Source organism: Malaclemys terrapin, chromosome 7 (genome assembly GCF_027887155.1).
Source record: "Malaclemys terrapin pileata isolate rMalTer1 chromosome 7, rMalTer1.hap1, whole genome shotgun sequence".
In the NCBI taxonomy this organism is placed as follows: domain Eukaryota; kingdom Metazoa; phylum Chordata; order Testudines; family Emydidae; genus Malaclemys; species Malaclemys terrapin.
The window spans coordinates 20,619,395-20,644,763 of NC_071511.1; the positions used below are offsets into that span (position 1 = coordinate 20,619,395).

Genomic DNA, 25,369 nt, shown 5'->3' on the forward strand with positions numbered 1-25,369 from the left:
GGGGGCAGTCAGGGGACAAGGAACGGGGGGAGGGTTGGGGGTTCTGGGGGGGCGGGAAGTGGGAGGGGCAGGGTGGGGGCGGGGCTAGGGCAGGACGGGGGCGGGGCCAGGACGGGGGCGGGGCTAGGGCGGGGCTCCTCCCGTCCTCTTTTTTGCTTGCTGAAATATGGTAACCCTACTCAGGAGGTCATCTAGTCCAACCCCCTGCTCAAAGCAGGACCAACCCCAACTAAATCACATGCTGAAAGCCTTCAGTTTGTATTGGCCATAACTGGAGTTAAGGGCTTTTAGCACTTCTCAGGATCAGGCCTTGAGTTAAAAATCCATTGAGACCTAATATAGCATGGCTAGAGGAAGGTCAATCTATAAAGTTGTGTGGACATCTGTCTCTCTTTGGTGGATCATTGTGAAGAGCTTTCACAGTGTATACGGCAGCAAAGATTTGAAGGAAGACACAAATCATTTGGTACCCAAGGAAAGGGAATGAGGGAATTCTAAGTATAAGAAACAGCATGGAAGAAATCACGGAGCCAAGAATGGGTGAAAGTAAAGACAAGGAAGTTTTGGACAGGAAACTGCTGCTTCTTTTAGTTCCTGTTGGTGGGCTCTCAGTCTGCTACTGAATGTTCTAACTGTATTTAATGGCACATGAAAAGTGAGACAGAACGCAGTTGCCCTTCTGATCAGCAATGACATGGAAGTTTATCAGCTCTGCCTGCTAATGCAGCAACATCAATATACAGTTCCTGTCAGAACTGCTGTGTCATTAGGAAAAAGGAGAGCACAAACTGCAAATTAGCGGAGGGGTGTTTGAGGGAAGGAGGGAGAGGAAAAACGCTCTGCAGTCGATTCAGAGCTTTGCCTGTCAAGAAATCAATCCGCAGGCGCTTGCTCAGCCTCCCGGGAACACATCACTCAATTGTTTCACGGCTGTGACCTGAAATGTGGAGTCAGAACGGCGCGAGGGCACTGCTGAAGAAGGGAAACAGCAGCCAGCAACGGCCCCCGCATGCCAGGAGGGGCTCACTGAATAATTTATAAGAGGCTAAACCATCAGACCAGCGCACGGGTGCTGCCTATTACTCGGGCTGATTAACTCTGGCTCCTGTGCTGGACGGCTTGGCCCAATAAACGAGGCCATTTATTTATTTATTTATTTGTGTGTTGCTTCCCTACAGGCTGTGCAGTGAGGCAGCAGTTTGGTGGAGTGCGGCTAGCAAATAACAGTCTCTGTCTGATGATTAGTGAGCCGTTCAATTGGAGATGGGTCACATGGCTGAAAGGACATGCTGGACAACCGTTCAGGCAGCGATGGCTAACTTCAAACCCCCGTTAGGCATCAGAGCCTGACAAATGTTAACTGAAGCCATATTAAATATTAAAAAGTGCATTTTTCACCCTCTCCAGAGGCCTAAACAGAAGAAATGGCACCAGGCCACTCATTTGGGGTCTGATCTAAAGCCCAATGCGGGGAATAACAAGATGCCCATTGACTCCAGTGGGATTTGGATCAGGTCCTTTAGTTCTTGTCAACATAGAGAACCATGAAGCAGTGTTTTAAATGTCTTCAGTGTGTCCAAATCACAACGTTCTGATCCATATTTTGGACACCCTAAAAATCTGGGGTTGTCCCAGCCTATCTCTAGTATTGGTGGAGTTTCACTACAACTGAGTTTACGATAAGCCAGTTTCACACTGGGGGTGTGTGCATGCGGATTTCACTTGTTTTACTGTTTACCTGTCTTCTTAATAGCTGGAAAATTGTAAATTATGCGTTTTTAAAGCTAGCTGTGGTCGGGACACTGATGTCTCTAGGGTTCAGTCATGAGCTATAGAGCCCTTAACTTCCGATTGGTAGCAACCAAAACATTTTAGCATTTGTTGGCTGGTCAATGGCCACTGTGAAATGAGTTTGGTGAGTCTCAGTCCATTTACCAGTGGCTAGATATTCACGTCACAAAAACCTCTCTCACAGCTGGCACTAACAGTCCCCCCTTTCTACCTGAGAGGCCAAAGATTGAATGAGCCATGGTGACTAAACTGTCTCCACTCCTATGGGTAGTCCCACTCCACATGAGGGGTGTGGCACACCAGCAGGAGGTTAAAGATCACATAGCATGTGACAGAGTATAAGAGTCTTAGACCCAATGCCCTAGCCAAATGCCAGCTTGACCAATTCCATTCTGCTTGTCTAAATCCCTCCTACAGTCTCAATGATACTGAACACCACTGGCCTGATTTTCAGGGGTGCTGGGTACTCGCAGATCCCAAGGAAGCCAAGCCACTCTGCTAAGCTAGGCCACTAGTGCCCATTGGCAAAAGCAGAATAAGCAAAAATCTGTGCTACTTGGCATTACTTAGTGAAAGTCTGACAAGGAATTATCCAACGTCAATTTTGTTTCAAAAAGAACATAATCTGATTTTAAGCTTTGTGCTACAAATGGCCATTTTTGGCCAACCCACGCCCCCTTTTGGAGAGCTGCCATTAGGAACGCAGCTGTGAAGAACCACACACTCTCTGGAGGGAGGGCAGAATGCTGGCAGATCAGGACCTAAGAGCGTCAGCTGCTATCAGCCTTTCAAACTGACCCCCAACTCAGGACACTTTTCAGAGCTCGGCAATGGCGTTGTGCAAAGGGAATAAGGCCCTGAGTTTAACTGGACTAAGGCAAGAGAGAGCATGAGTTTCAAATTTCAAAATCACTTGCACCCTCAAGTTCACCCTCACTTTTTTGCCCTCCTATGTTACCTTTAATGGTCTAAGGGGCCATGCACTGGCAGAGGCATCCCACATATATACCATCCTCCATCAGGGTGCTTCAGTTCTGGCTAGGAGGGACCAACTCCAAGGCTGGGAGGGGAGTTTATTGTACCGTATTTTGGCCAACTATCTGAATAACCAGCCTGTGAGTCTTTTAAAACGTCATGACTCTTCAGATAGATTGACCAAGCTTCAACCTTCAGAGCAACGCGAGACCTGTTTTGTCTTTAACCGCTAGGTCCTACATCCTTACGCTGTGTGTGTGTAAGACAATACAGAAAAGTCAATACAGAAAAAAACGAACTTTCAGACTTTCTGAGCAATCCGCTTCATGCTGCGGCTCATTAAAAATTCACTCCGGCTTTGCAAATCTTACGCAAGGCAAATTTCAGCTGCATTTACGATAGATTTTCCCCTAAATTCATTTTTAACTATATATTCCCCAAGTGGTACCAATAGCTCGACAAATGAAATTTCTGTACACATGCCCACGTGTGTGCTGCTGGGATAGTCTCAAGCAGGGAAACTAGCTGTTGCCTCAGATGAGAGACTAGGGGGTTGGAGGTGTAAATGCATGATGGGAGATACTCTGCACTTCCCTATAACCTTTCCCTATAATGCGGGGATAGCCAGACTCTGATCTGATTGAAGATAAACCTCTGTGTGATGTAGGAGAATATTTCTCTGGGTACTGTGATTTCAGTTCTTTTTACCTTAAAATGTTTTTGCAGTTATGGAAATCTAATGTCTAATCATATTGTAAAATATAGTCGCGTCAAGGAATAAATAATCTGTATTGAAGCAACCTTGTCTGCACCTGATTTTAATGGAGAGAGGCAGAAAGCAGAAAATGTAATTATCCTTCAAGACACTGTGTGGAAAATGATGTTATCAGCGCAATACTCTGGACATGCAAGTGAAATTTAAACCAGCCTGTAGCCTTCTCTAAAGAGAGATCCTAAGTCAATTCCCTGATGAAAAAGACACATGAACCAACCCACTGGCTCATCTCCTGTTTTATCAATACTGTTTTAATATTTTTCTGATCTGATCACCATAGTTCATCATAGTTCATCCTGTTTTTTATTATCCTTTCAACCTTAAAGATGTATTAAACCATGGCAGGAAAAGCTGTTCTTCCACTCCAATGCCCAGCTTCCATGCCCTCAGGGGAGCCATTCTTTATCATAATCGAGATATTTTTAGAATCCTATGTAAATACCAGTGCAGTTTAATCAAATATGAAAAATGTCCAGCTGCTATGCATTGGTCCTAGTCCTACTGACTTTCAAACATTAACCATTTTAATTTAACCTTACCCATCAAATTCTGATCAAAGTAAGAAGAAACTTGAGTGAATGGTCTATCCTTATACAATAGCAATAATATTTCCTAGATAGAATGGCTCTGTCTTTTAATTATTTTTGTAATAAAACTAACCATAACGTAGTTCAGATCTTTTCAGCAGTGCCATCTAAAGAAACTGGCATCTGACTCTTGTCCTATCTAGTATCCCCTATCAAAATAAATTATTGGAATATCTCAATTCTTCCCCACCCATCCACCCAATTTTCTTTCTTTCTTTCTTTCTTTCTTTCTTTCTTTCTTTCTTTCTTTCTTTCTTTCTTTCTTTCAATAAACAAAGACAATATGTTATTTTCTTGTAATAAAATGAACTGATAAATTGCACATCCTATTTTAATTCATAGGAAAGGAGAATGCGATATATAGGAGGAAGGAAAAATATGCATATTGGTTAGCCCAGATTCCTTAAAGAAAGAAAGAACCTTACTAAGAGACTTTAAATATCTGCTTTCCCTCCTTCCATCCCCTTCTTTTTTATTTTTTTTTTAAAGTTAGGTTTAACTGTCCCATGACTGACAATACTGACTGATTTTTGCTTACCTGCCTCACCATGACCAGAAACAATGTACTCCAAGAGCACAATCAGCATGATGACTTTATGCTGCATGTCTGTAAGGGGGGAAAATATCTGTCCTTAGTGGAGCAAAAAGAATGTCATAAATCTACAGGTTTGGTGTCTGCATGTTCTTTCTTTCTTTCTTCACCTTCTTCTCAGGGCAGGGATCCTGGCTGGTGTCTCATTCTTCTTGTTTTATTTTAAATCCAGACAGCTTTCCAGGTCTCAGATGGCTTCTGTGTGTGTGACCCACATTGCTTCCAAATAAATAAAGGAATGGGTAGATGTTAGCCCTTTGCATCCAGAACGTAGGTGAAATTCACATCTCTGACACAGCCCGGAGACAAACCATCACTGAGGAAGCAAAGCAAAGCAAAGCTCAGGTCTCCGGTCAGATCTGATAATATGCAGTTATTTTACTTGCTATTTTAATCTTTCACTTTCATTTGCGGTCCTTGCTTCTTGGGTCCCCCGCCTCCCTTATCCCCTCCCTACGCCCCCTCCCTCTGCTGCTAATGGGGGTGCAATTAGGGACCATGCACCGTTAAAACCTTGCTTTGTTATGAATTTTGTCCTAGACAGTGCGCTCTTCCCTTTTGCTCCCTGAGGCAGAGGGTCATAAGAAGAACCAAGTTTGCTTTTCTTTCTGAGAGATGATCGGACAATTACTCGTCTCTCTCTCACCCCCTTGCTGTCCCTGCTCTCACTTTTCCACCAAGGGGCTAGCTTTACAGAGTGGTCGTCAAAGGGTAATAATGAAGTCACCGCTGGTGTCAATGCACACAGAATCGATTGCCCCCTTTTACTGTTCTTCTCTGCCTCCTGGGGCTTGATTTGTTCCTGGAAATTATGACAGATTAGGTTCCTGGTGGGGAGGGGGTAGCACTTGGTTTAGGGTAGCTGGGGGTTCGGGAGGGGGTTGGAGGAACTATTTCTCCCTCCCATATGCCTTGCAGAAAAAAGGGGGGCGAGAGATCCTCCCTTTTGCTATCTGGACAGGGGTTTCGCCCCCTCGTTGTGCTATTTAGTTATCTTCAAGTTTTCTCTCTGTCTCCCTTCAGCTGCTAGCACATCTCTCCGTCCTAACTGGCCAGCTCTGCCCTCTGGTCCTGTCTGGCTGCAAAGGGGATTATTTTAACATGTGATCTTCTTCCTGTTCTTTATATGTTTTTAGCGGCGGTGAGGCGGGGGGGTGTCGTTTCCACACCCCTTCGGCTGGGCTTGTGGCTGATCCTTGCTCAGATGCATGTTTTATTTGTTTGCCAGCCGCATCTGCCTCCTCCAGGAGCCAGGCTGGGTGGGGGGAGAGGTTAGAGCAGGCTTGTCACTTTCAACTCAGGCGCGCCCCAACTTTGCTCCTGTGCCTTTAAATTAAATACCCAGCATGTGAGACTGGCGGGAGGGGGGGAATCCTCCCACCAGCTGCTCGGCTCTCGCCTCTGCAGCGCCCTCTATCAGGCAGCCGGGTACATGACAGCTGCCTGCTGCAGGTCACTAACCAGACAGAAACAGCGGGGAGCAAATAGCTTCCAAAGCAAGGAGAGACCAATGAGCTCAGAGGGTAGGAGGGGATTTCAAAACAAATGGCAAGGGATCTGCTAGGCCAACCTGCCAGGCAAGATGTGTACATGAGTGTGCCCTGCTTTGTTCAAGGCACAAAATGAGACAGTCCCTGCACCAAAGAACCCACAGGCTATCATAGACTATCAGGGTTGGGAGGGACCTCAGGAGGTCATCTAGTCCAACCCCTTGCTCAAAGCAGGACCAATCCCCAGACAGATTTTTGCCCCAGATCCCTAAAAGGCCCCCTCAAGGATTGAACCCACAACCCTGGGTTTAGCAGGCCAATGCTCAAACCACTGAGCTATCCTTCCCCCTCAAGTTTGCAAGCAGAGCCACACAAGCAATGCCTGGCACCAGCTTTAGAGTTCATTTGTCTTCATGGGGGCTGGCACAGGTGTAAGTTGTTCAGAGCATAGAACTCATTGCTTAAGGGCCCGATCCTGCAAACACAATTTGTTTTCAGGGGACTAGCGTGGGCCTGACTCTTGTCTTTCTTAAACCTACCTTGTGTCAGTGTCACTCCCTGGGCTTCTGGGGAATTACTCTTGAGTTAACCTGCACTCCTGAGACAGAAGCAGGCCCAATGGGAATCTAAACATGAGAAAGGCAGCTCTCCTACCTGAGTGTTTGCAGGATCAGATCCTAAAACCAGAAATAAAGAATGTGTGTTACACTGGGAAACCTGGGGGGGGGGATTATTTGTATATTTTTGGTTCCCCCCCTCTTCTTTTAAAACTGCTAGAATGATGCATCATAATTATGCAAAATACTCCAGTCCCCTATTATAAACCATGCGAATACTGTCCTGGGGTTCAAACTGACAGGGTTCAGTGGGAGCAGAGGATGTGCAACACCTTACGGATCAAGCTCCATATAACATTAATGGAAAGCCTTTGTTCATAATGTGTTGTTATCAGTGTTTAACATAAGAACATGAGAATGGCCCTACTAGGTCAGACCAAAGGTATCCTGTCTTCCAACAGTGGCCAGTGCCAGGTGCCCCAGAGGGAATGAACAGAACAGGTAATCATCAAGTGATCCATCCCCTGTTGTTCATTCCCAGCTTCTGGCAAACAGGCTAGGGACACCATCCCTGCCCATCCTGGCTAATATCCATTGATGGACCTATCCTCCATGAACTTATCCAGTTCTTTTTTTAACCCTGTTATGGTCTTGGCCTTCACAACATCCTCTGGCAAGGAGGCACACAGGTTGACTGTGTGTTGTGTATAGAAATACTTCCTTTTATTTGTTTTAAACCTGCTGCCTATTAATTTCATTTAGTGACCCCTAGTTCTTGTGTTATGAGAAGTAGTAAACAACATTTACTTATCTACATTCTCTACACCAGTCATGATTTTATAGACCTCAATCATATCTTCCCTTAGCCTTCTCTTTTCCAAGCTGAAAAGTCCCAGTCTTATTACTCTCGCCTCATACAGAAGCCGTTCCATACCACTAATCATTTTTGTTTCCCTTTTCTGAACCTTTTCCAATTCCAATATATCTTTTTTGAGATGGGGTGACCACATCTGCATGCAGTATTCAAGATGTGGGCGTACCATGGATTTATATAGCTGCAATATGATATTTTCTGTCCTATTTTCTATCCCTTTCTTAACTATTCCCAGTATTCTGTTCGCTTTTTGACTGCCGCTGCACATTGAGTGGATGTTTTCAGAGAACTATCCACAATGATTCCAAGATCTTTCTTGAGTGGTAATAGCTAATTTAGACCCCATCATTTTATATGTATAGTTGGGATTATGCTTTCCAATGTGCATTACTTTGCATTGATCAACATTAAATTTCATCTGCCATTTTGTTTATTGCTGCACTTATGGAAAAGTCCAATAGAATTTAATAGCAAAAAATAATAACCTTTCTATACATTTTTCAACCCTTCTGTCAAATTTAATAGACAATAATATCCCTGTTGTAGGATTCCATAGGATTGTTCAAGGAAACCTATAAGAGAAGGCATCATTCGCTTTTAAATGCTATAGGTTTTCAGAGCAATTTCTATAGAACATTATTTAATTTCTTAAGATCCCTACTGATCTCACCCCTTTACACCTCATAGTACAATGGACATTAAGTCTGAGATGTTCCCATTTCACACCTGTTCACTATACTAATATTTTCTCTCTCTCTCTCTTTTCTTTCCAGATTATGGGCTCAATCTTGGAGTCCTTACTCAGGCAATTCTCCCAGTGGATGTCAGCAGAGACGTAGGCTGTGGCTTTGTGAATGCAACGAGGGCCAAAAGACAGCTACACAATTTAAACAAAGGCTTAATGGTGAGATTAAAGTTCATGTTTCGTGTTCAGAGGAAAGTCACAGGAAGCATATTTTTTGTGATGTTTGAATGGGAAGATCCTTAGCAGCTCTGGTTGTTGTTGATCATGGTGTATAAAAACCAGGTAGAAGAGAAACTTTATTTTCTCCCTGCTGTTATTATGTAGCACAGCAAAATCAGTAGCAATATTGAATAGACTGATATATTTTCAGTTTAAATCTGTTAACATTCAGGAACATATAATAACAGGAACCTATTTGGGGTGGGATCTTTACTGCTATTATGGGTAACAGCTATTAACAGAAAGGGAAACTGGTCAGGAGTGAGGTACAGTACTATCCAGAGGTGTGAAAGAGAAAGCTCCAAATATTCAGTTATGAGATTATAGATGGGTAAAGGCACAAATCATAGAATCACTACTCGGGCAAATCTCCTTTTGAAGTCCATCAGCCTTACTTTGCATTGAAGGCAACGTGACTTTGTGGTGTGCAAAGAATGTAGGATTGGGCCAAATGTACCCCAAAGTGTTATCAGAGCAGCTGCAAAAAAAAAAAAAAAAAAAAGAATCCAGAGAATAAACAGCAAATTGGTAAATGATTCATTATTAGGGGGAGGAGGGAAGAACCAATGGGATTTCACAGTGTGAGGAGGTGTGTCGCCTGTGGTGTCTGTCCTCAGAACTTGGGAGGCATGTTTGCAAAAGCCACAGGACAGGCTGTTCTCTCTGAGGTGATTTCATAGCTGTTGCACATCCCAGGTGTTCACACTCCTCCCTTTCCACGTCTCATTCCCCTTGAACCAGCCTTTTCTTCATCTCCTATTTTCCCAGCAGACATGTCTAGCCTGGAGGAAATTTGTGGGGGACTTCCACTACATCCCCTGCTGGAAAACAGAGGGCGAAAGAAAGGAGTGCCTCACGCGCCTGTGAGAACCCCCAACCTCACCGCTCAGGAAGAAAAGGTAACACGGGGTTTGCCAGACCAAGCCTTCCTTCCCACCAGATACTAGCCACCAAAGCAGCAGGGCTTCTGCCTCAACTGCTCGACAGGGTTTGGGGGCCAAAGTACAAGGTCACTAAATAAGTTTCATTGTTGCTTTAATATCACTGAGCTGTCAGCTAACAGACAACGCCATGGGGACTCGTCTGCTTTCCACCTCATTGCTTCTCCCCAAAGAAAAGCTTGAAACACGTCGGTGGGGCAGTGTGGGAGCAGCATGCATAGCGGTTTTTGGTGCTTTCTGGGGATAAATAGGGGACTTTTGGCTCTGTAGCTGTCAATCCAGCACTTTTCACTGGACATTTTATGAGCATCTCCTTTAAAAAAAAAATCCCTAGTGCAGGGGTGGGCAAACTACGGCCTACGGGCTGGATCCGGCCCTTCAGGGCTTTGGATCTGGCCCGCAGGCTTGCCCCCCGTGGCGCTGCAGGCCCCATGCTGCTCTCGGGCGGGGGGCCAGAGGGCTCTGTTCGTTGCCCTTGCCTTCAGGCACCGCCCCTCCCCAGCTCCCATTGGCAGGGAACGGGGAACTGCGGCCAATGGGAGCTTCGGGGGAGGTATCTGGAGACAAGGCAACGGCAGCGCACGCGGAGCCCTCCACCCCACCTTCTCCCTCCCTCCCCCCCCAGGTGCCACAGCGCTTCCTGGAGCAGTGCGGCGCCAGGGACAGGGCAAGCATACAGAGAACCTGCCACCCTGCAGCCCAAACCCCTCCTGCACCCTGCCCCCCAACTCCCTGCCCTAAGCCCCCTGCCTGCACCTCGCACCCCTCCTGAACCCCAACTCCCTGCCTTGAGCCCTCTCCCGCACCCCTGTGCATCCCAACCCCCTGCCCTGAGTCCCCTGCCGCACACTGCACCCCTCCTGCACCCCAACCCCCTTCCCTGAGCCCCCTCATACACCCTGGACCCCTCCTCTGCCCCCAATCCCTAGCCCTGAGCCCCTTCCTGCACACCGCACCCCCTCCCACACTCCCTCCGCACCTCAACCCCCTGCCCCGGCCCTGCATACAATTTCTAGGGTTACCATATTTAAAAAATAAAAAAAGAGGACACTCCACAGGCTCTAGCCCCGCCCCTTTCCCACCCCGGCCCCGCCTCTTTCCCACCCCCGGCCCCGCCCCAACTCCACCCTTTCCCTGCCCATTCCCCAAAGTCCCCGCCCTAACTCCCCCTCCTCCCTCCCAGCCACGCGAAAAGGGCTGCCCGAGCGCTACCGGCTTTACGGTTTGCCAGGCAGCCTCCAGACCCTGCGCCCCCGGCCGGCGCTTCCCCAGCGCAGCTGGAGCCCGGGAGGGGAAGCGCCCAGCCGGGGGCGCAGGGTCTGGAGGCTGCCCGGCAAACCGTAAAGCCGGTAGCACTCGGGCTTCGGGCAGCCCCTATGCCTCCGGACCCTACGCCCCAGACTGAGACTTCGGCTCTGTTTAAGAGCCAAGCTGCCCGAGCCAGCGCTACCGGCTTCGGGCAGCCCCCCTTGCCTCCGGACCCTGTGCCCCCGGCCGGGCACTTCTCCTCCCCGGCTCCAGCTGCTCTGCTCCGGCGGCGCAGGGTCCGGAGGCACGGGGGCTGCCCGAAGTCGGTAGTGCTGGCTCGGGCAGCTTGGCTCTTAAACAGAGCCGAAGTCTGAGTCCGGGGAGGAGCAGAGCAGCCGCGGGAGAGGAAGTGCCCGGCCGGTATTTTTCCCGGACATGTTTGGCTTTTTGGCAATTCCCTCTGGACGGGGGTTTGATTGCCGAAAAGCCGGACATGTCCGGGAAAAACCGGACGTATGGTAACCCTAACAATTTCCCCACCCAGATGTGGCCCTTGGCCCAAAAAGTTTGCCCACCCCACCCTAGTGTATGTGTACAAGGTTTAGCCCACAAAATTGATCAATGCAAAGTATGGAAGATCAACACCTGTTTACAAACCATCCACATACATTCCTTTTTGGTTTTGCATTTTAAGATGTTACAGGGGGAAATATATTTAAAAGCCTAATCAGAACCGTCATGGTATTCTCTGCCGAGGCACAGACTTCAAGGGTTTGAGTTAATGATTTCTTCTTGGTTGTGCAATTCTCTTTTTTTTTGTTTGACTAAGTAATTTGCACTGTTAAGTAATCATTAGGCTGAATCCTTATTAGAGATTTAAAATTTTTTTTACAGTAGAGAGGTTACATTAAAACAAAAATCAATAGGAGTTTTGCGTGTTCAAGGGCAGCAAGTGGGTTCCTTAATAGTCTGAAAGACCATGTTTCATCAGATAATAATAGCAATAATAATATAACATTGTACGTTTCCTCTCCCCCCGCCCTACCCCCTGCTATGCTAGACACACAGGGACACATTCACAACTGGTGAAAGTAGGCACAAATTCATAGACTTTTTTGGTGTTATACCTGCTTAGGTGAGTGGTGAATTGGCACTTGAGGTCAGATTCTTTCTGTCCGTTTCCACAAGCAAGGAGGAACCAAAATAGTTAAAAACCAGCTGGGGTGGAGGTGCCATACCTGGGGAGATCCAGATCTCCGATCTCTCCCCAAGTCCTTGGGACTCTATGGAAACCCAACCTCTAAGGATTGAGACATCAGGGGCATTTGGAACAAGCAGGGAACAACCATGAGAGATCCAATTAGGAATGAATGCTATTTTGAGCAACATTTGTTGCTGAGGAATGTTCTCCTTGGCTATTACAGCACAGCCATGGGATGGAGGTGGGAGAATTAATGACTGCGTGGCTCTCGAAGGAGCCCTGCTGCCAGGAGGACGGGAGATCAGTGGAGCTGCAGTGCAGAGGCATACGGTCTCCATAGATGTTCCGAGATCTCTATGGACCTACAGATATTCACCTTTTAGCAGGCCAAACCTGCTCTCTTTATCATGGAGAGATCCTGACCCCTTTTCTCCTATGAGGCAGGTACTCTGTGAATGGAAACTAGTACAGTTTCCTGCCCGCCATAACCTCACAAGGAGGAAAGTATGGATCATGGACTCCACATTATTTCCTCAGATCAAGTATTTTCTGGGAACAAACCCAGTGGAATTGGTTTAGTCCCAATCTGGTTTCCAGCATCCTACCCTATTCTCTCCCCTCCTTATCAATAACAGTTAATAAAAGATCAGGCTGGTTGTGAATTTTTTATTGGCCTGTTAAAGATTTAAAAGCTTCCTTTCTGATTTATTTGGCTTTTAATCCTCCACCTTTAAACTCCTAACAGGTTGAGAGTCTCAGCTGGTATTTATTTGATACCCGAAAGCCCAAATGCCTTCCATGCTTAAAAAATATAGTCTTTCCACAAGGTGGTTTCAAAACCTTGAGACTGGATTTCAGCTTTTACCAGTGGTGTGTAATGCTGGGACTATCTGGAGATTTTTCTTTATATGCAATGATACGTTTATTTTCTAATAAAAATAGCTAATGAGCAATGGAAGAAAGTAGTCCAGCGTCTCAGCTGGTCTGGAGTCAGTGAAGCTATGGTGACTTATACTTGCTGAGGATGTTTGTATCCCTTCAGTCAAAGTTTTTCTGTATTTGCAATAATAATTCTAAGCCATTGCAATGTTTTGTTTTCTTGTGCCTCTGTTTCTGGTAATAATATAAAGCCTTTAAGTGAGATTTAGAAAAATCCATATGCTTTGGGGCTTGCTGACAAGATATACAATTCTCCCTACCGTACAATCTTTAATCTCCTTGGATAAACCAAACCATTTCTGAGGACCTATTTTGTTTCCTGAGCTCACTTGCTTCCACTTTCATGCCCTAGCGCTTGAAACAGCCATATCCTCTGTCTTTCCCTCCCCGTCTCAGAAAGCTCAAGCCTTCTGTTCTTCCGCTTCCATCTGTCAAGCTAAACAATCTGCAAACAGGAAGCTTTGACTGGAGTATCTTTGCTAGTAGTTATAATGTAATAGACATGGGTCAAGAATTTTAAAAATAGGAGCCTAAAGTGGCCCCTTTTGCGAAATTGCTGAGCCCCCAGCAGCTCCCTTTGACCTCGGTGGAGAAGCGGGAGGACATTTGACTTCAGTGGGAGCTTCTGGTTGATTAACATTTCTGAAAATAAGGCCACTGAGTTAGAAATCAACATATGGAAGGAGAAGTCTAACTCTAGGCTTCTGCTTTTGAAAGTCTTAGCCATAAAGAACAAGGTGGACTTTCAGAGCCTGTGTGGAGTTTACAACAATGACCATTCAGAAAGATCCACTTTTACTTCTAAACTGAAGTCATCTGTATTGCATGCTATTGAGAGAGAATAACACGTGAAACCCACAATCTCATTTTTACAATCACTTTTCAGAGAATAATCCCACTATAAATGCCTTATAAACACCAAAGAAGATAAATGGGAGGAAAGAAAAGTTAATCTCATTGTTAAAGAACAGAACAAGGAACCAAGAAATCAATGTGACTTTGAGTGTCACTTTTCTGGGCTTCAGTTTCCCATCAGTAAAATGGGAACAATAATAGTGACCTATCTCCCAATATGGTTGCAAGGCTTCATCTTCATGTTTGAAAAGTGCTTTGAGATCCTCCAATGGAAAGTGCTGATAGTGTTATTATGAGGATGAACTGAGGCTAGTCATATAAATCCACACCCAGATACTGGCTTTTAGAAGGGAGGAAAGAAAAGCCATTAAAAAGGTTCTAATATTCCTGGTTTCCCAAGACAGTCCCATAACAAAGAGGTTGACAGTTAATCAATTGCAGCGGGATCTATTGAAAGCTATCTGGCTCCTGTTGAAGTTAGTGCAAGGATTCACTTTTATTTAAATGACAGCAGGGGCATGCTCTGCTTAGAACACAATGGGGCGTGTGAATTCTATTGAGCAAGAAAAATGAACTGCTAGTGGAGTGCTTCAAAATGAGAGTAAAATATTAGTCACGATCCACCACGCATGTCTAAGAAGGAAACTTTGGGTCAAGTTCTTATATTGTACTTAGGTGACCGGATTGAAATACTCTCAACAAATTATTAATTCAGGGTGGGGTTTTCAAAAAAAGTCTAAGTGACTTAGGAGCATAAGACCTATTGACTTTCATATACATTGTTAGCGAGGTTAAAGCCTGATTTTCACAGGCGTTGAGCACTTGCAGCGTGAGCTGAAGTCAATAGGAGCCATAAGTACCAAGCATCTCTGAAAATCAGGCTCTTCATCTCTTTCTCTGCTTGCAGAATAATCACAGGGAAATTCTGATTTCCAGAAATGCATTTATTATAGATGAAATTCACTCCCATTCAAAGGTCCAGGCCAAGGCTCCATATTTTGATGACTTAGTGGGATTTAAGAATGTAGAGGCCAGGAACATACAAAATTCAAGATGTGCTGCTTAGTTGTGATTGGTCACATAAGCCACATGGTATTGCTTATCTCCTCTGGACACACATACTCAGGGCCGGTTCTAACTTTTTTGCCGCCCCAGGCCAAAAAAAAGAGCACTGCCCCGCCGTAACACCCCCTACCCCCAGCGCTGCGCCACCGAAACCCCCGCCCCCCTCAGTGCTGTGCCGGGCCGCCGAAACCCCCGCAGCTCCCCCGAGCGCTGGGCTGCGCCGTGCCGGGCCACCAAACCCCCCGCCACCCTCCCGAGAGCTGTGCCGCCGAAACCCCTGGCCGCCCCCCGAGTGCCGGGCTGGCCCGGGACGCCAAAACCCCCGCCCCATAGCACTGGGATGGGCTGGGCCAGGCCGGGCTGCCGAACCCTCCCCCACCCCCCGAGCGCCGCACTGCCCCGAGCGCCGTGCCGCCCAAACCCCCGAGCGCCGTGCCGTGCCGCCCAAACCCCCGCCGAGCGCCGCACCACTGAAACAAAAACAAACAAACAAAAAACCTCGAGCGCCGCCCCACTGAACCAAAAAAACCCCAAAAAACCCGAGCGCCCCCCGCCACCCCAAGATTGGTCGCCCCTTCCAAGGTGCCGCCCCAAGCACGTGCTTGGTCGGCTGGTGCCTGGAGCCGGCCCTGCACATATTAGTGCTTTTGGTATAGATACTTTCAGCTGAGAATTCACTTTGGTTTCTGCAAATACAAGCACATGCAACTTTGGAATTCATTTGCATGAATGTTTGTATTACAAAACGCAATCACTTGGATGCTCTTGGAAAGGGAACACAAATAAGGCATATGCTCAGCCAAAAAAATCCAAGCAGATATTCACAAAAATGTTTTCACACCATTTGCCCAGCTCTAGTATTTACTTACATGTTAAACTGTTTGAATTTATCAAACTGTATTTGTAGATTAGGTAAAAATATCTCTAGCAATCCCATTATACTACAAATAATGCAGGCTATTTATTGAATAACTCTAGCCAGGTTAGAAAAATAACATTTTCATTCCTCCAGCACTTGATAGTCAACATAGAACACAGCCATAATTCCAAATGTTGCAATATTTTCCCTTTTCCTGTTACACATTTCCCCCCTGCCACACACACAGAATTTTATCCCAGATAATTGTATTTTATTTTTAAGAGTGTGTGTGTGGCATAATTTATCCTCTCATTTGAAATGCTCCCGAGTTAAATCATTGTAGTTATGGCTGACTGCAGCTGACATGTCAACTAACAAAAACACTCAACCTTACCATATATTAATTATAGCTGGGATTTTTGTGTTCGCTAGTAACATGCTCTTGAAAAACAACTGCTTATCTAGCTGGCGGAGGGGTAGTTGAATTTGAAAAAATAATTTGCATTCTCTACATCCAGTGAATGGATTTTTTTTCTTCTTTTTGTATTGTTAATAAAATGGCAAATTCCAGCCTCTGGATTTTATTGGCCACATTCTCAGCTGGTGTAAATGGTCATAGCTCTGTTGACCTCCAAGAGGATCTGACCCTATGTGCTCAAATGCAAGCATACCTATGCCAAGAACATTTTCTTACATAGTCATCATCTTGTCTCTCTGGCAGCCCTTAGGGATGCTAGTTCTCATTGAAGCCAGAGGGTGTTTTGTGTGTGGAAGGCTTGCAGGCTCAAGTGGTGAGTTAGCTGGAGAACTCTAAGCCATAAAGACCAAACCATGGCCTGTTGAAGTTAACTAGAGATTTGCCACTGGGCCAAGGCTTGGGGTTTGTATGGCTTTTAAGGGCTTTTGCCAAAGTGTCTTGTTTTCCCAGAACTAGGATTATGCTGAGAATAATTAGGTTGAGTCCGTGAGTTTTCACTGTCCTCTGTTCTAAGCGCCATTATTCCCATACTGCACTACTCCAGTTCGCATTCTCGATAAATTATCTGCATCCATGACTCCCTCATGCCACCACTAGAGGGTGCCGCAAGCTCAGGGTATATGTGCTGTATTCCCCCCTTCCCCAAAACAAGAGTCTCCGGCATGGTGAGATGATGTGATCTCCTCAGATCTTAAAGCAAACTATATCTCCACTCCCTACAAATCACCCAAATGAAGCTATTAAGTTAAATATGGGTTGAGACTATCTTCACCGGGAAGCAGCTTGGATAGTGCTGCCATTTATAATGCAAGTGGGAAATCTTTTTCGTGACCTTTGTGTGCAATTAGCCTTTTAAAGATTGTAAAATCTTTGGCCTCATTATGGCTCTAATAGACCAGAATGTGGAATACATATTGGCTACATGATTTAACAAAACGTTACATAAAGATAATAGCTTATGTGTATCACCTTTCATCTCAAAGGATACCAATGTGCTTTGCAAACTGTGGGCAACATCTCTGCAGGCAGAGGGAATACAGTGCCTGAGCACAGCCTGCAGAGTTTGATTCCATGTGCAGGAATCAGTTTAATATGAAAATACACCCACCACTGGAGAAAACTGTAGCAAATGCATAATAATACATAGCAACTCACTCTGCAATAGCTTGGGATGGAAAGTGAGGAGAATACTTATCCAACTGGAACTTAGGCAGGAAGACTCTTAGGCAAGCAGCATGTAATGTGAATTTGCCCTTGACACCGGGGTGAAAACCCTACTCTTATGGAACATGCCGTGAGATCTTCAATGCCCACCAGAGGCCAGGACCTCATTGTTGTCATTTCTGAAAAGTAGCTCCCTTGGCAGCACAGCGCCCCCAGCACAACAGTGGAGAATTGGTTCAGTACTGACTTACAAGAACGAACGCTACTTACATCCACAGCCACTTCCTGCAATTGCTGCTGTTTTGGGCTAGCTGTGCTGAACAACTGTAAAATAAAATAACTCCACAAAAATATAGCTTTAAATAACCTTAGCAATTCATAGTTTGATTTTCTCACTGATGGAACAATAATAAATATCTGGTAAGTATCAAGAAGAGTATGCGTGATTTGCCTAAAATGCCACCCAGCAGTGATTATTTTGGCGTTTAAAATTTCACAGAAAATATACAAAATTTTGTATAATTTCTCTCACTCACCTACAATGTTGGAGAAAATGGCTTTATTCATTCCAACAATTAATTTTCCAGTAATTTCAAAATTCTGTATGTTTTACACATTTTATATGTTTTCCTTTACTGAAAAATAGTCTTATTTTTTCACATTTTTGTTCAAAAACTGGTCCATTTTTAATTGAAATTGGTCCTGGTTTTGCCTAAATAACATGCAGACCTTAGTGAGGTTTTCTGTGAAGATTAGTCCATTTTCCAGTTTGTAAGGAATGTGAAAAACCTTGAATTTACATTTCATTATGAGGATTTCACAAACATCTAGTGGTTACTTTTAATGGGAGAGATCCTTCAAGAATCCACTATCAAGTGTAGGTATCCTGCTATGAGTATACTCTGAGTGAAATTTATCTTTATGCAGAGAGCCAGAACAAGACCTATGCATCACTTAAATCCCATTAAAGTCCTATTTTGAGCAAACCTTCTGCACATGGGCAAATTTTGCACATAACAAATTGAAACTGCCTCCTGTCTACCTGTTTTTTACTCCCTCTGTGGGATTGTTCCTAAAAATTCCACCATCATAACTTGACCTACAGAAGCAAAGAACAAAGATAAATAAAATGTGAACATTTTCTTCTGTAAAGGGTTAGAAATGATGGGCAAACATCTTTAGAAAAACTAGGCACACAAGTATTTATGGCTAATCTTGACTTGATTTACATACCATACTTGCATTAAAATTAATGGGAATTACATATGCACATTGAGAAGATAAAAAAAGACCAGAAATTGCACCAGACTGTGAATGGAATACTGCCCATCATGGTGTTATGGTTATTTATTGAACATCTGTGCATAGCATCATATGCGTGAAACTTTACCAAAAGTCTGAAGATATAGAATATCAGGGTCAGAAGGTCATCTAGTCCAACCCCCTGCTCAAAGCAGGACTAATCCCCAGACAGATTTTTTCCCTAGATCCCTAAATGGCCCCCTCAAGGATTGAATTCACAACCCTGGGTTTAGCAGGCCAATGCTCAAACCACTGAGCTATCCCTCCACCCCATGGTTGCTACCTTTGAGTTGAGCTGAAGCTTATTCTACTCCCTATTGTTGGGTTTGCTTAATAAACAGAGGCTCAGATTGTCTAGCCCAATCTAGCCCCTTTGTGCCACTCCAGAGGTACAAAGGGGCCATAAACTAGCTGTAGCCCCACAGTTAAGGCTTCCCTGGCCTCAGGGAGCCCTCAACTCGTTAAGAGACAGCAGAGCTCTTTCCTATACCACTGCCTTCCTGGCCGAGTGTAGTGGGATGCCGGGGACAGGAAAAGAGTGGCCAGAACCCGACTGCCTGGTTATCTTCAGATGGCTCCTTTGCTGTCCTCCCCTCCCTCTACTGCTGTGGTTGGTGGAGACCGGGCGTAGCAGAGAATCTGAGTCAGAGTATTTTTCTGCTTGTGCAAGGATTAGGATGAAGAAATATCATTGGAAATGCTCCGCTTTCATACTTCTTGGGCTGTTATTCTTTTAAGGGCAGTAACCTTGAATACTCTTACAATCTGGGCAGGTTTCCCATCATATCTCATAAAGCTCATGTTGTTATGATAACCACCCACCGCGTCACCTTCATTTTACCCATACCCTTTTCTTTGACAGCTGGCTTTGCAAAATGCCTTGCGTTATTTCCCACCCGAAGTCCATAAAGAGCTGGCGCTGGAATTTGCAGAAGAGCTCAAGCTGTATGGCCACATATACATGTACAGATTCTGTCCAGCAATTGAGATGAGGTAAGGTGGGGAGGGCACTTTTCAGAATTGCAATCAGTCGCCACTGACGTGCTTGTTGTACTCTGGATATGAAATTCACTTCTGTGCATAGGGCTATGCCCCAGTGAGGCCTCACTTAAGCCCATCTAGAAACAGTGTCAAGACACAGTAATGAAATGAATCAATCAAACGAATACATATTGTGTCTTGTATGTAATTAGAAAACAGTAGCTTTGTTTATATTGAGCCTCAGCCATAGGTTTGGAATGCTGCCCCATAAGCTGCATAACAGAGGTTCTTCATATTCCGGGCTCTATATTTCTCTCTAGCCACATGAAATTCCCCTTGGCATTAGTGAGCGGCCCACTGTCCAACAAGGGAAATATTGGGCACCCTTGTGGGTGGTCACTAGCTAGACCCTCCCCTCTCTATCGCTCATTATACTGTGCTCCTTATTTAAAAGCTGGTCTACTCTGGAGACATTTACTTCACTGTCTTACATCATCAGTTCAAGCTCCTGGAATGCTTGTAAAACACTTGGGGTGAAAAATTCATCCCTGTGCAGAGAGACTGCACAAGGCCTATGCACCACTGAACTCTGACAAATACCCACATTCAGAGGTGCTTGTAGTGTTTCACAAACATCCGAAGTACAGTCCCAATTGTATGGACTCGGAGTAAGTCTTATATGCACTGCAGCTTGTGCTGAAGCCAAATTCTGTTGGCTGGGAAAACTCCTCAGTTATTATTTATAGACTGTAGATTTCAATCCATAGACGGTTGGAATGTTGAAGCCAACAATTGATGAATCAGTGGGAGAGGTCAAATGCCCTGAATGGCTTTGGATCCACCTATTTGAGAGACTGGCTCTCTCCTCATGCCACATAGGGGAGGCTTCAGAGCTGGATCCCCCTTGATTTAAAAGAGAGGTAGAGCATTCTCCACCAGGGGCCCTCAGCTTTGGAACCTGCTGCCTGACCCTCATCTGAAATATACTAGGCCTGTTGACATTTGGAGAGTGCTGTAAGGGGCAATATATTTACTCAAGCTTTTGGAGAGGGCCAAAGGTTTGTGGAGCAGAGCAGTTTTGTTGAAGGCCTGCTGGAGGGTCAGCTGTTGTTTCTAGTCTGATTAATTGTTCTAATTTGTGTCAAACAAGGGCATGTTTAATATCTTAACAGAAATCTAAATAAATAAAACAAGTAACTATAAAGCACTCAGATTTGTGCAAACAACTGTGTCTCCAAGCTCTCAGCGTGAGACTGGGGCCAAATCCTGCAGAGCTAAACTAAGACAAACTGCATGCTAAAGACATTGGGAGTTTAGTCTGAATAGGACTGCAGGATTGGACTCTAGGTAGCACAAAGCACTGAACTCTAAAAAGTTGGGGACGAACTTGCCCTGACTGGGATTGGATTAGATGGCCCACCGGATCATTTCCATCTCTAATGTCAATAATTCTTTGATTGCATCAGATACTTTTTATAGCTTGTTTATTTTTCATTTTCCATTTTTATAACAGTTTATTTGAATCTCTAAAATAGAAAGTCTTTTCTTTTCCACCTGGCACACTTTGTTTTCATTTGTTTATTTGTGTTTCGTATGGAATGTGGGTCAGCGTGCTTCTGTTTCATTAATATCCTTGTTCACATAGCAACATTCTTTGTGTTAGCAGATATCTAAGAATAGGGATTGTATGGTTGCTTATGGAACCAGTCCCCTGCACTGAGGCAGGACTAAATATTATCTAGACCATCCCTGACCGGTGTTTGTGTAAACTGGTCTTAAAAACCTCTAATAACAGAGATTCCACAACCTCCCTAAGTAATTTGTTCCAGTGCTTAACTACCATGACAGTTAGGAAGTTTTTCCTAATGTCTAACCTAAATCTCCCTTACTGCAATTTAAGCCCATTGCTTCTTGTCCTGTCCTCAGTGGATAAGGAGAACAATTTATCACTCTATAACAACCATTTATGTATTTCATGTCCCCCCTCTGTCTTCTCTTCTCCAGACTAAACAACTCCCCCCCTTTTTTTCTTCAAATTTTCCTCGAAGGTCACGTTTTCTAGACCTTTAATCATTTTTGTTGCTCTCTTCTGGACTTTCTCCAATTTATTCACATCTTTCCTGAAGTGTGGTGCCCAGACCTGGACACGGCACTCTAGTTGAGGCCTTATTAGTGCTGAGCAGAGTGGAAGAATTACTTCTTGTGCCTTGCTTGCAACACTCCTGCTAATACATCCCAGAATGATGTTCGCTTTTTCTGAAAACAGTGTTACATTGTTGACTCATATTTAGTTTGTGATCCACTATAACCCTGGATTCTTTTCTGCAGTACTCCTTCCGAGGCAGTCACTTTCCATTTGGTATTTATGCAGTTGACGGTTCCTTCCTACGTGGAGTACTTTGCATTTGTCCTTATTGAATTTCATCCTATTTACTTCAAACCATTTTTCCAGTTTGTCCAGATCATTTTGAATTCTATTCCTGTCCTCCAAAGTACTTACAATCCCTCCCAGCTTGGTATTGTTGCAGGCTTTATAAGTGTACTCTCTATGTCATTGTCCAAAACATTGCTGAAGATATTGAATAGAACCAGACCCAGGATAGATCCCTAAGGGACCCCACTTGATAGGCCCTTCCAGCTTGACTGTGAACCATTGGTAACTACTCTCTGAGTGTGGTTTTCCAACCAGTTGTGCGACCACCTTATAGTAAGTTCATCTAGGCTATATTTCCCTAGGTTACTTACAGTATCAAAAATCTTACTAAAGACAAGATATATCACATCTACTGCTTCCCCCCTTACCCACAAAGCTTGTTACCCTGTCAAAGAAGCATATTAGATTGGTTTAATATGATTTGTTTCTGACAAATCTATGTTGACTGTTACTTATCACCTGATTATCCTCTAGTTGCTTACAAATTGATTGTTTGATTATTTGCTCCGTTCTCTTTTGAGGCACTGAAGTTAAGATGTCTGGTCTATAAAGCCCTGGTTTGTACTTATTCCCATTTTTATAGGTAGGTACTATATTTGCCCTTTTCCAGTCCTCTGGGATCTCTCCCTTCCTCCATGAGTTCTCAAAGATAATGGTGAATGGCTCAGAGATCTCTTCAGCCAGTTCCTTAAGTATTCTAGCATGGATTTTGTCAGACATCTAACTTGTTTAAGTAACTCTTAACTTGTTGTTTCCCTATTTTAGACACAGATCCTATCCCATTTACATTGCTAATCTTTTTGGTGAAAGCTGAAACAAAGAAGCCATCTTACACTTTGGCCATTGCTGCGTTTTCTGTTAATGTCTTTCCCTCCTCATTGAGTAATGGGACTACCTTGTCCTTGGTCTTCCTCTTGCTTCTAATGTCTTGGTAAAGTGTTTTCTTGTTACGCTTTATGTCCCTAACTAGTTTAATCTCGTTTTGTCCCTTGGCCTTTCTATTTTTCTTCCTACATGCTTGTATTGTTCTTGTATTCACTCTTCAGTATTGACCTAGTTTCCACTTTTTGTATGACTCTTTTGAGTTTCAGATCATTGAAGATCTCCTGGTTAAGTCAGCGTGGTCTCTTACCATACTTCCTATCTTTCCTACGTATTGGAATAGTTTGCTCTTGTCCCCTTAATAATGTCTCTTTAAAAAACTGCTAAATCTCCTGAACTCCTTTTTCCTTTAGGCTTGCTTCCCATGGGATCTTACCTACCAATTCTCCAAGTTTGCTAAAGTCTGCCTTCCTAAAGTCCACTGTCTTTATTCTGCTGTTTTCCCTCCTACCATTCCTTAGGAAAGGGGTGGGCAAACTTTTTGGGGCAAGGGCCACATCTGGGTGGGGAAATTGTATGCAGGGCCAGGGCAGGGGGATGGGGTGTGGGAGGGAGTGCGGGGTGTGGGAGGGGGTGCGGTATGCAGGAAGGGGCTCAGGGCAAGGGATTGGGGCAGAGGAGGGGTGCGAAGTGCAGGCAGGGGGATTAGGACAGGGAGTTGGGGGGCAGGGTGCAGGAGGGGTTCAGGCTCTGGGGTGGCAGCGGCGCACACCAGGGCCAGGGCAGGCTCCCTGCATGCTTGCCCTGACCCCAGCCCTGCGCTGCTTCAGGAAACGCTGCAGCCCCTGGGGCGGAGGGGCGGAGGGCTCCACGGGTGCTGCCCTTGCCGCACCTCCAGGTACCTCCCCCGAAGCTCCCATTGGCTGCGGGTCCCCATTCCCGGCCAATGGGAGCTGCGGGGGGCCGTGCCTGGAGGCAAGGGCAATGAACAGAGCCCTCTGCCCCCCCCCTCCCCTCGCTCGAGAGCAAGCCCGCAGGCCGGATCCAAAGCCCTGAGGGGCCGGATCCAGCCCGTGGGCCTTAGTTTGCCCACCCCTGCCTTAGAATCACAAACTCTATCATTTCATGATCACTTTCAACCAAGCTGCCTTCTTCCTAACTTGTTCCTTGCTATTTGTCAGAATTCAACTTGAACAGCTCTCCCCTAGTCACTTTCTCCATCTTCTGCAGTGAAAAGTTGTCTCCAATGCATTCCAAGAACTTGTTAAATAATCTGTGCCCTGCTGAATTATTTCCCCAACAGATGTCTGGGTAACTAACCACATCTATGATATCACATCTATCTCAACCTCAGTGCAAAGTGTATTCAACTTTGATATATGTATCCAGTAATCTTATGTTGTAATAAATTATTTTAAAGTTACCCAGTACTTGCTATGTTATTCCCACAAACAAATGAAACCCCCATGCATTTTTTAAAAATGACTTTCCTTCTAGTTTGGCTGTGACTACAAGACATTTTCCTCTTTATCCTGCAGAGTACAGGTAAACGAAAGGAAATACATCCAAGGGGTGAGAGTACCTGCTAAATCTATACAATACACATTTTCAGTCTTGGGTCAGAAGTTGGTCGGCCAATGTCTGATGAATGTAACTGGCAGGTTTCATCCGAACCTTTCCAGATTAAACGTCTTTCTGTATGAAGTGAAAGTCCAGCCATCAAGGGTCTTTGTGCAAATAGAAGAAAGACGGTTTAGACACGTAAAACATGTCACATTATCTTTCCTGCCAGAATGACCTTCCAGTGGCCATTACAACTCTTCTGCCTGTGGAATAGGAGGAAGCAAAATAGTGAAACCTTTTTATAATGGTTACACTTTCTAATATTATCAATATTATTTGATTTGGGTTAACCCCTAGAGGCCCCAGACCCATTGTGCTGTGCCCTGTACAAGCATATAAGAAAAAACAGTCCTTGCCCTGGAGAGCTTACACTGTAAGGATAAGATTAGATGTCTTAGAACAAATTGGTGGGGAGGAGAGCATAGGGTAGCAATTAGACAATTACAGTAGTTAACCTTGAAGAGTGATCTTGCTCTGAAAAGTGGCTCTGTAGAAATATCAGTGTGGGATTCTATGTACATTATGCCTCAGTGATTTCTGAATCAAAAGAAAATGTGGGTTGTTGGTTTTTTTCGTAACTGCCAGCCTTGCAAACTCAACCTAGGAACGGAGAATCAAGCTGGAGTCTTTTCTTCTCAAGCATGAGCAGAAATAATAGAGGTGGTGCAGGCCAAACTGTGCCCTCAGTGAAACCTGTGAAGCCCCATTGTTTTGTGCGGAGTTGCACAGATATAACTAAGTGGCCCTGTAATTGGTAGAGTAAACAATTCAGGTGATGGGGCACCAGAAATATCCAGCTGTGTTTGTCTTGGTTCTGCAGGGCTATCAGGAGTAATAAGAACTTGCTTATGT

The 25,369-nt window shown here is 44.8% G+C and overlaps 2 protein-coding genes across 3 annotated transcripts in view; one reads left to right on the forward strand and one right to left on the reverse strand.

The window, feature by feature from the left end:
• The window catches only part of LOC128841075 (netrin-4-like), a 67,120-nt gene extending 61,341 nt beyond the window's left edge, over window positions 1-5,779 (reverse strand). The window contains exon 1 of the mRNA XM_054035777.1: window positions 4,667-5,779. Within this exon, the coding sequence (XP_053891752.1) occupies window positions 4,667-4,733 (67 nt within the window). The 5' untranslated portion in view covers window positions 4,734-5,779. The remainder of the gene's footprint in view (window positions 1-4,666) is intronic.
• Window positions 5,780-9,233: 3,454 nt separating this feature from the next.
• UROC1 (urocanate hydratase 1) overlaps window positions 9,234-25,369 on the forward strand; it is a 71,788-nt gene continuing 55,652 nt past the window's right edge. The window contains exons 1-3 of one of the 2 annotated variants that reach the window (XM_054035334.1): window positions 9,234-9,273; window positions 9,377-9,504; window positions 19,520-19,650. In XM_054035334.1, the coding sequence (XP_053891309.1) occupies window positions 9,379-9,504; window positions 19,520-19,650 (257 nt within the window). In that variant the 5' untranslated portion in view covers window positions 9,234-9,273; window positions 9,377-9,378. The other variant, XM_054035333.1, reaches the window with a different exon arrangement.